General features: G+C 35.1%; 1 protein-coding gene across 1 annotated transcript in view; it reads right to left on the bottom strand.

The window, feature by feature from the left end:
- Positions 1–10,477, bottom strand: part of LOC143921931 (uncharacterized) — a 106,752-nt gene that overhangs the window by 13,345 nt on the left and 82,930 nt on the right. The window contains exon 3 of the mRNA XM_077445255.1: positions 102–3,076. Coding sequence (XP_077301381.1) covers positions 102–3,033 — 2,932 coding nt within the window. The 5' untranslated portion in view covers positions 3,034–3,076. The remainder of the gene's footprint in view (positions 1–101; positions 3,077–10,477) is intronic.

Raw genomic sequence — 10,477 nt, 5'->3', positions numbered from 1 at the left:
AAAAATAAACAATAATGTGGACTTTCAATTTGGGTGAATATTGTATTTAAACATTCTAGAAAAAATTTACAAAATTGTTAAATATAAAAAAAAGTATTTACCATCACTTGGTTTAGTTCGTGGTCGAGGTGGTAACTTGGGTCGCACATTTTGACCCTTTGTTTCAGTTCGATCTTCCTCTTGTGGAACTTCTCTCTTGTATAAACCTTTAAGACGCCTTCTTCTAGCACCAAATGGTTTATATTTGCACTTCTTCTTCACCATGGTCCACCCGTAATCACCTGCACACTCCAATATGTGTCTATAGAATTCGTTTGGTGCCAGCATTTTCTTACATTTGGTGCACCGTTTTTCCAGTGATTTTATACTACGGGTAGTAGTTCTTAAAATCCTCGATGATCTGTGCATATGAACCGTGTTGTGCGGTATTTTTTTAATATTCCGAAGGGACTCGTTCTTCTGCGTTTTTTCTTGGTTTGATTTTGCACCGGGTAAATACAAATAGTTGTAAACTTCATCGTCTAGTAGTTCTTGGCCGACAATTTCGTAATATGTACCATTTACTTGGGGATGGTGAGACGCTTGATGAGCCTCCAGAAGTCTTAGACAGTCGGCTCGTCTACCGCATATACAACAGATGTAACAACGAGGTCGCGCCCATTCTCCACTAAGAACTGAACTAGACGTTTTTGTGTCTTTAGGGGGATTCCTGACGAGGCCGAGACTTTGAAGTATGGTAGTATCCCTCTCAGACGAATTTGTATTTTCAGATGTGTCTTCATTACGTGTAGATGTAGAAGTAGATGGCTTTTCTTCATCCACAGAATTGAAAATTTTATTTATACTGGTACTTTGGGATAAACTTTCCGTGTTTTCACATTCATCGGCAAGAGATACAAATCTTCCGTTTTCACTTTCAATGTCAGGAAATGAGCGTTTATCTAAGATCATATTTAACTCATTTATTTGCTTTTGTCTCTCACATCTATTTGCTCGTTCATTGTTGGAATTTGGAGAAGATTGCGAGTTACAAATAGATTGCTCATGTTTTTCTCTCATTGTTAACTGTGTCCAAATATCCAATTTGGACAAATCTCTAGGACTAATTTGCTGAACAGGCCGTATTTTTCTGACAACCTTTCCATCTTCATTGCAATATTTGTATTTTTTAATTGGATCCCACTTCCATTTCCAAGAGTTTTTAGTGATGATTTTTTTGAAAGTTTGGGCATTTGCACCATACGAATAATGAGGTACTCTGTCAGAACCATATTGATCAGATGTGAGTAAAGTTGGAAAGATTGTAATTGCATTTAAATTTACATCACTTCCATGTATTTCTGCAGGTTGAGTAGAAGGTGACTGAATTACTGCATGTGTGCTTTTGATCTTGGGATCGACAAGATCGTGTACCAAAACTGAGTCATTTTGTCTTCCTAATTTTCCGTCTAGGTGTTTTGTTAAATTTTCACGAACATTTAAGCTCACATTCGAGTAAAAATCAGGATCAAATTTGCTGTTGGGGTCATTTTTGCTTTTATTTATGACGAAATCATTGTTATCATTTTTCGCTTTCGTTTTATCTCGACGTGGCGTTTCCGAACATGCTCTGTTTTCCGTCAAAGGTGTTTTACGAGACCGTCTCAAGCTTCGAGCTCTCGATGTTCGATTCTGAGCAATGCCTAATCTAGACAAAATTTGATTATCCTTTTCATCGGGTTTGACACTAGTTTGCGGTGAAGGGTTATTTTGTTTGTTTTTAAACAACTTGTTATCAAAATTAATATCGTCTAAAATGATAACAGCATTCTGTTCAATGTTCATTTTTTTATTCGAAGTACTAGGTTCTGCGGTTGGTCTTCTCTGTGAAAGAATCAAATTAGCTGCTGCATTGTCCTCGAAATCTACGAAATCGGAATTGTTTACTTTTGGTCTGTCTAAAGGTAGTTTGAAGTCGTTACTTGAACTTTGATTAGCAATTTTGGATTGATCAGAATAAAAATTCAGCTGAGTCTTGGACCGTCTATTTGGGTTTTTATTTCTTTTTTCAGATTTGAAGTCGACGAGTTGTGCTTGAACAGAATTACCCAGTTCGTTTTGATTTTGAAGAAGACAGTAAGGTTCTGCGCTTTTGTTTTTCGAGCTGACAGAATGACTACTAGGCGTAAACTGTGAGAGTAGAGGCAAACTTGACGATCGTGTAGATTTAGTTGCAACAACATCTCCATTTTCTCCAGCATCGTTCGAACGCGGTTCGCTCGCAGAAATTTCAACATCATTCATTACAATACCATGTTCATCCCGATTATGACTTATTAATATTTCTTTAGTAGAAAACCTAATCTCACATTTCCTACACGCAAAATATTTTATAGCATGCTCATCCAACAGATGATTGAACAGGGCTGATAAATTTGCAGCAGTTTGGATAGTACTATTTTTACTACAAAAATTACAACCGGGATGAAAATTCACCGATGCTGTTTGTTCAATGTTTCGAGAACTAAATCTTCGATTGGATGATATATGGTGACTTCGTTCCGTATGTTTTTGTAAAAGAATGTCACTAACAAAAGTCCTATCACAAAATAAACACATAATTCGAATCGGTGCATTTAAAGTGTTTTTGTTTTTTTCCACCACTTCATTTGCATCTCCACTGATATTTGACAATAAATCGCTATCGTTTGAAATAGGATTTAATTCCGTTTGAACACTGAGATCACTTCTTACATTATCACTTTTATCTATATTTGACAATTCAGTCTTTTTAATTTTTGATAGAATATCTTCAATCCTATCTAATGGCAATTTACACTGCAATACAGGGAAATATGAATTTATCTGACTATTGTTGGTCGTATTTTCCGTAGACAGAGGACGGTGACGTCTGGCTCGCAGCAACCGCCCAACTGATGACGTCCCCTCCTCATTTTCCGTTTCAATCTTCCGCGTTGTCGTCGACTGCGCAGCATCTCTTCCACTCGCAATGCTTTGTGATCTAGTTTCCACATTTTGAATGTTATTGACCATGACTTTATCAAGATTTTTGATAAATTTCGGCTCCCTCTTGATCCTAAAAATATATATTAAAACATCATTAGAACGATTGCCCAGCTTACAATCGCTTCAAAACAAACAAATAATAAATCGCTACTTATGAATGATTAAATTTAATGACACATTTCATTATTTTCATTTTCCTATACTTAAACCACTCTTCCGCACAATTATGCATGTATGAAAGATTTCTGACGCGGTTTTTAAAAACGACATAAAGATACAAATATAAATGCACATAAATAGCAGGATACGTAAACCAAAATAAAAAGGTGTGTAACAATAAATTAGTTGCAGCAACTAGAAATGCAGGTACTCTCAATAATTGAGTTGTGTTAATCTCAATAAATGAAGGTGAAACCAGTATTTTTATTAAATACTAGCTGAACCTGGCATGCGTAGCAGTGCCACAATAACGCATGCAATTCCCGTTCCCGTTCCCATTTGTGGGAATAAAAACGCAGGCAGCGAAAACGTTGATCGCGACGCGAAAACATTTGAAATTATAGCTTTGCAATGACACCCATTCCCGTTTTTCCCGTTTCCGTTCCCGTTTTTGGGCGATTTTTTTTCACAGTAATCTTCCCGGACATGCATACGAAAAAAAATCTGAAAGATCCATCGTAACTGGTTCAGTGGTTTAGGAAACTATTCGAGACACACAGACAGACATTAATTTTTATATATAGACCCATGACAGGATATTCTTACCACTAGCGTAATTTGCGAAACTTGTGACAAATTTGACAAACATGTGGGAAACACGTATTTATTTTAACACTGGTAGATAGATTGAATAGCAACCCACATGTGGTGGTGAAAAAAACCGAAAATTTTGAAACTGGGGATGAAAGAAGCAAAGAATCAGTTCACGGTCAGTTTTCGCCCTGTTAACACGCTGCGTAAATTAACAATTATTGACTTAAAAATAGACTTAAGATTTAATTCTTTTTAAATATAAGTTGTAAATTAATATTATTGTGTATAATTTATTGTGTTTTTAAGTTCGCTTTAATATATTTTTTGATTTTATAATCAAAAACTTTTTTTTTGAAATGGCTCCAAAAAATCCATTTCAGAAGATGTGAAAGTGGCCATTGTAACGCTTATTAGTGAAAAGACATGTAGTTACAGACAAATTGCAAAAAAATTTCATGTTTCTCACCCTACGGTAGCCCATATTGCACAATGGTGCAATCGGGAGTTTCTCCAACTGCTACATTATACGACAAATGTGGGAGAAAACGAAAAACCACACCGCGAACGGATCGAAAAATCATCACCATAGCTTTGGAGAACCGTAAGGTAACCGAACATAAAGGCATTCAAGCTATTCTGAACCAAGAGGGTATCGATATTTCCACAAGGACGATGCAACGTAGATTTCGTGAAGTTAACGTCAAGAGCCGAACTCCCATAAAAAAGCCAAAATTGACACCAACGATGAAAAAAAAGCTCAGGAACATCAGCAATGGACTGTTGATGATTGGAAAAAGGTATTGTTTAAATATTAATATTAAACTAAAAAATACTTGATAACTAGTCACCGGACCCAGACGGTGCCGCGTATTGTTCAAAGGTTGTAAATGCATTGTTAAAGGTTTGCCGAACCTTTTTTACAATGGATTTACTACAATGGAACAATGGATAGCACTGTGACTATCCTACCTCTATTGATAACCTCCTATGTACTAATTTTTTATTCATTTTAGGTTTGTTTCACTGACGAAACAATTCTAAGGACAATGACAGATGTTGTCCAATAAATACATCAGAAGACGACCTTCCGAGAAGCTGAGCGACGAATGCACCATTCAAACAACAAAATATAATGCATCTGTATGGTGTGGTCCGTTATTAGCGGAAAAGGGGCTGGACCCATAAGGGACTGGACCCGTACATTGGGGCAGGATCAATACAAAAAAAAATTGTTGAACGTACACCAGCAGTCACATAAAACGGAACGCTTGTGAATTTTACGACTTCCAGGCCATTAAAGGATTATCCCTTTATGTGTAGGGTTTTTGACGACCAAATATTCTAAATATGATTGTTTTCTAAGATTTGAGTTCAGTATAGTGTGGGTTTTCGAGGAGAAAGCATCAAATTCGAATTTTAACACGTCAACATGAAAAAACGAGCTCAGTTATCATTGCAGAAGAGTGTAAAAATCGCGACATTGGCGAGTTCAGGATTTTCCTTTCGGTCAATTTCCAAGAAAATGGGATGTTCTATATCGACTGTTTCGAGAATACTGATAAAAAAAAGAGAATCTGGAAGTTTTGATCGTAAGAAGGGGACTGGACTGAAAAGATGCACATCGGAGAGGCAAGACCGTGTAATAACCAGATTATCTTTACAGCAGCGATTCAAAACTGCTGTAGAAATAAGAACAGATGTATCCTCACAATTTTCCATGGAAATCAGTGACTCAACAGTAAGAAGGCGAGTCAGAGAAGCTGGACTCTACGGTCGGAAAGCTGCAAAAAAAACACTACTAACCAAGAGAATGAAAAACAATCGATTGGAATGGGCGAAAGCACATGAAAATTGGAGTCCATCAGATTGGCAACTAAATCAAAGTTTAACCTCTATAGTCTTGATGGTTTTCCGTATGTCCGAAGGAAAGTTGGCGAAAGGTATAATGGAAATTGTACCCTTAAAACTGTTAAGCATTCTCCAAGTCAAATTGTCTGGGGATGCTTTTCGTACCATAGCATTGGACAATTGGAGTTTCTACAAGGTGCCATCGATGGAAAAAAATACAAAATTTTTTTAGAAGAAAGCTTTGTCCCATCGATGGAAAACCACCTTTCATATTACGATGATATAATTTTTCAAGATGACTCTGCCCCTTGTCATCGAGCTAAATTGGTGAGTATTCATTTTATTTGATAGCATTGAATATAAATTTTAAAATTTCAATCAAAAAACTGAATTTTTTTTTTACTTTTTTTAGGTTCGGGACTATTTACAAGAAATGGGTGTAAAGACACTACCATGGCCTGGCAATAGTCCCGATTTAAATCCAATCGAAAATTTATGGATGTGTATCAAGTACAGGTTAAGGAAGAACAATGTTACTACTCTTAAATCGTTGAAAGAAATAATAGAAAAGATATGATACGAAGACTTCCCAATCGAAAATTTAAAAACTTTAGTAGATTCTATGCCAAACCGAATAAAAGAAGTTATAAAATCGAAAGGAGTCCCTACAAAATATTAATTTATTTTTTATAAGATGTAAATAATAATATGTGACTGTAATAAAATTAAAAATGTATATGTATAGTGTTATTTTCATTTCAAATTTCATTTAACCGTGAAGTCAACGCACGGTCGTAAAATCTGCCCTCCATTAAATTTCTCCCCAACTCATTTTTATCACGTTTGGTGTTACACGAATGCACTATGGTACAACCTATCATTTAAATGACTTTCGGTTTTGGTTTTATATAAGATTACCGAAATTTCACGCAAAAACATGTTTCGCTTAAGCGTTCCGTTTAATGTGACTGCTGCTGTATTTTTGCCTTATTTTGAATAAGGGGGGATGGATGCACATAATTACATTTTTATGCAAGATGTCACACGGCCAAAACAATTAACAACTACCTGACCACAAAAAATATTCGAATTTTGTTATGGCCAGGTAATTCACCGGATTTAAATCCGATTGAAAATTGTTGGGGGTATTAAAAAGTATTTTTTATAACAGCCCTAATACTACGTTAGATAATTTAAAAGAAAAAATAATAGATACATGGAAAAATAATTCAAAAATCAAAAAAAACAATACAGTCATGCATAGAGATCAATTCGGGCTTTTATAAAAAGTAGGGGAGGGACAACTAAATATTAAGTTAATTACAGGTTTTTTTTGTAAATATTATTGATGAATATATTATGCGTGTATAATAAAAAGTTTTGTTTCTTTTCCTGTTCTAAAATTTAACAAAATCGACAAACAACGAGTTTTACGCTAGTGGTAAGAACTTCCTGTCATGGGTCTGTATGTATGTATGTGTTTTATAAATCGCGCGATTTTTCTATATCTTGGTGTTGTTCGGTCGATGTCTCAAAATCTGTCAATTTCCTGTTCAAAATGAATATTGGAATCTATAGTCGGGTATTTTATCTTCCATTTGTAGTACTTTTCAACTATAAAATCTCTCTAAGTAGTCATCCAGTATGTACATACATATATAGATATAATTCCCGTTCCCATTTGTCGGAACAACGTAGGCAGCGAACACCCTGGTCGCGACGCGAAAACATTTGAAATTATAGCGAATAACACTCATTCCCGCTTTTCCCGTATTTTTTTCACAGTAATCTTCCCGGACATGCATACAACAAATCCAGAAAGTTCCATCGTAATCGCTTCAGTGGCTTAGGAGCCTATTCGAGACACACACACAGAGACATTCATTTTTATATATATAGGCTAGCTGAACCCGACATGCGTAGCAATACCACAATAACGCATGCAATTCCCGTTCGTGTTTCTCGATGTGTTTCGATAAGTGAATGTTTCAGTTTCAAATTAATACTTAATAATCAAATTGAATTACAGTAATGATAATTTGTCGGAAAAACGCAGCGGCGAACACATTTGAAATTATTCAATTGTTTGTTTATTTTACCCTAACAACGCAGGTGGCGACGCGAACACGTTTGAAATTATTGCGTTGCAATGCCACTCATTACTGTTTTCTTGTTCCCGTTTTTGGGCGTTTTTTTTTTTTACAGAAACCATCGCGGGCATACACAATAATAACTCACGTAAGTTTCATCGCAATCGGTTGAATAGTATATAGGAATGCATACGTGACAGACAGACAAACATTGATATATAGATTGTTAAACGCAATATATAGATTGTTAAACGCAATACATTCAATGTTTTGCGAGAAAAATCTCGAAATGGAGAAAAGTGCACTTATGTTACTTAATTAAAACGGCTCAAGTTGTCAATAATAGTGAAGAAAATCCACAATATAAATTGATCCAAGCTTGAAACGTGAACCGCTCGCGACTCGATATCACTGAAAACTTCTCAGACAGTGAACTGTTATAAGTTGTAGATAATAAATTTGATCTGAATTATTGGCCATCATTTATTGACGACTCTATGAAAATTTCGTTTGTATTATAAAAACCAATAAAAATACGACTGTCGAATTAAGGCGGAAATAAAAATAAAGCTGAAATGGCATAATTGGATTTCGGTGAAATTTTTGACATTAGAAATGTTTGTAAATAATTCATCATTCAAGAATAGACTGCTAATTGTCGATCGATATACATACAGGCGAGTACATCGTAATTTACTTACATACATACATACATATGTATTTCAAATACATTTAGAAATATTTGCGTTTCTGAGTGAAATTATGATTTAAAAATGTTGCTCAAAATATCTATTTATCTAATCTAATATATAATTTCGAAAGAGACTTTGTCAGTATTGAGTTGTAGAATCCGTGACGTCATCAAACAAATCAAACATTCTGCCATTATTTAAGCGGTTTATATTAAAAACACTGAGCGAAGCCGGGTAAAACCACTAGTATATTACTAGAAAATATTCGTTTCAAACAATTTTATTAAGAGGGCGTCATTTTTTTCAACTCTGCTTAAGGGCGGCACATAGTATTGGGACTAGGTTCTCAATCAAATATTCGAATAATACATCGAAAATGTGACAATCTTCATTTATACTATTTCCAATGAAATTTAAAAAATATCTTAAAAAGGAAAATTTGTACACTTGAGTGATATTATTAAAGCCCGGACCCAGAGGGCGCCGCGTATTGTTCAAATGTTGTAAATGCATTGTTTAAGGTTTGCCGAACCTTTTTTACAAAGGATTTACAACAATGGAAGAATGAGCGGCACCTTGGCTATCCTACCTCTAGATATTATACAGTACCCTGCCATATTACTTGAGACTCTTGCCATATTCGTAAACTTTCACATTTTTTTTCTATTTGAGAACACCCTTGTCAACTAAATACTTTTTTTTGTATGCACCAATTAGTCCTTAATTTATTGCGTGACTTCTGGTGACCGTACAAAAAAAATCAGACCCTTTTTTTTCATTATGCTAGAAATGCACCAACTGTAACGTCAAAACAGTGTTCGAGCGTCCGCTGAAGAAAACACATCTACATATATTGTTTTTACGCGAAATCAATTGCCGATTTTAGTGATTTTATATCACTCAGTGTTGTCTTTGAATATTTCTGGTGAGTTAAATTTATTTTATCAAATATTATTTCTCATTCTGTGTTTATTAAATAAAAAATCGATTTTCAAGAAAAAATGCGTGGTCCAGATATCTCACATGATAAAAAAGCGGCCATTAAGGACTTTTGGAATCTGGGAAGCTATCCAAACGAAAAATATCCCCCAGAATTGATAGTCAAATTGTAACTGAGGTTCGAGAGGATAGGTCAACAAACACTAACAAAATTAAAAAAAAAAATTGTGACCCCACGGTCACAATTTTTTTATCTGGATATATCGACAATGCAGGTTTGCGCTAGCAAAATTCGATTATTCTTTTATTCGATTTTTACCGAATAAAAGCAAAATACCTTCATGCAATATCTTCATTTATGAGTACCAGGTATCTTTTGGCAAATTTAAGCCGTGCTTTTCTCATTCTGTCGTTAAGTAGAGGGTTTTTGATGGGTTTATAGCAATGCATGTTTTGCTCGCGCAAACGTGCATTGTGGATATGTCCAGATATGTCGACTCCACGCTCACAATTTTTTTTTTAATTTTTTAGTGGTTGTTGACCTATCCTCTCGAACCTCAGTTACAATTTGACTATCAAGTCTGGGGGATATTTTTCATTTGCGGCCAAATTTTTTGACCCTTCTCGATTCAAGGGGTGCCATAACTGCAACTTTCTTCGCTATTCGTTTCACAGAATTGACGGATACTCCAATTATTTCTCGTTTGGATAGCTTCCCAGATTCCAAAAGTCCTTTAATGGCCGCTTTTTTATAATCTGAGATATCTGGACCACCCATTTTTTGAACAATAAACGGCACATTGGTAATCCAGGCTCTAATTATGACTACCTATGTATATTATTAATATGCATAGGTAGTCATTTTTTCTTTCGATATGCTGTTATAATGATCCATGGTCAATTTCCATTGTTTCGAAAATTTTGTCTTATCTACAAATAGTCGTAAATGTATACCTACAAACAAACAGTTTGACCGACAAACAGTCGTAAATAATATACCTAGAAAGCATTGAAAGCGGTATTCTATTTATTTGCCAGAAGACACTCATACATATACCCACTGTGATTATTAATTAGTCACCGGACCCAGAAGGTGCCGCGTATTGTTCAAAGGTTGTAAATGCATTGTTAAAGGTTTGCCGAACCTTT

This window comes from Arctopsyche grandis, chromosome 2 (assembly GCF_051622035.1).
Source record: "Arctopsyche grandis isolate Sample6627 chromosome 2, ASM5162203v2, whole genome shotgun sequence".
Lineage (NCBI taxonomy): Eukaryota > Metazoa > Arthropoda > Insecta > Trichoptera > Hydropsychidae > Arctopsyche > Arctopsyche grandis.
The sequence above is the reverse complement of the archived record's forward strand: the minus strand, read 5'-3'. Positions and strand labels throughout refer to the sequence as shown.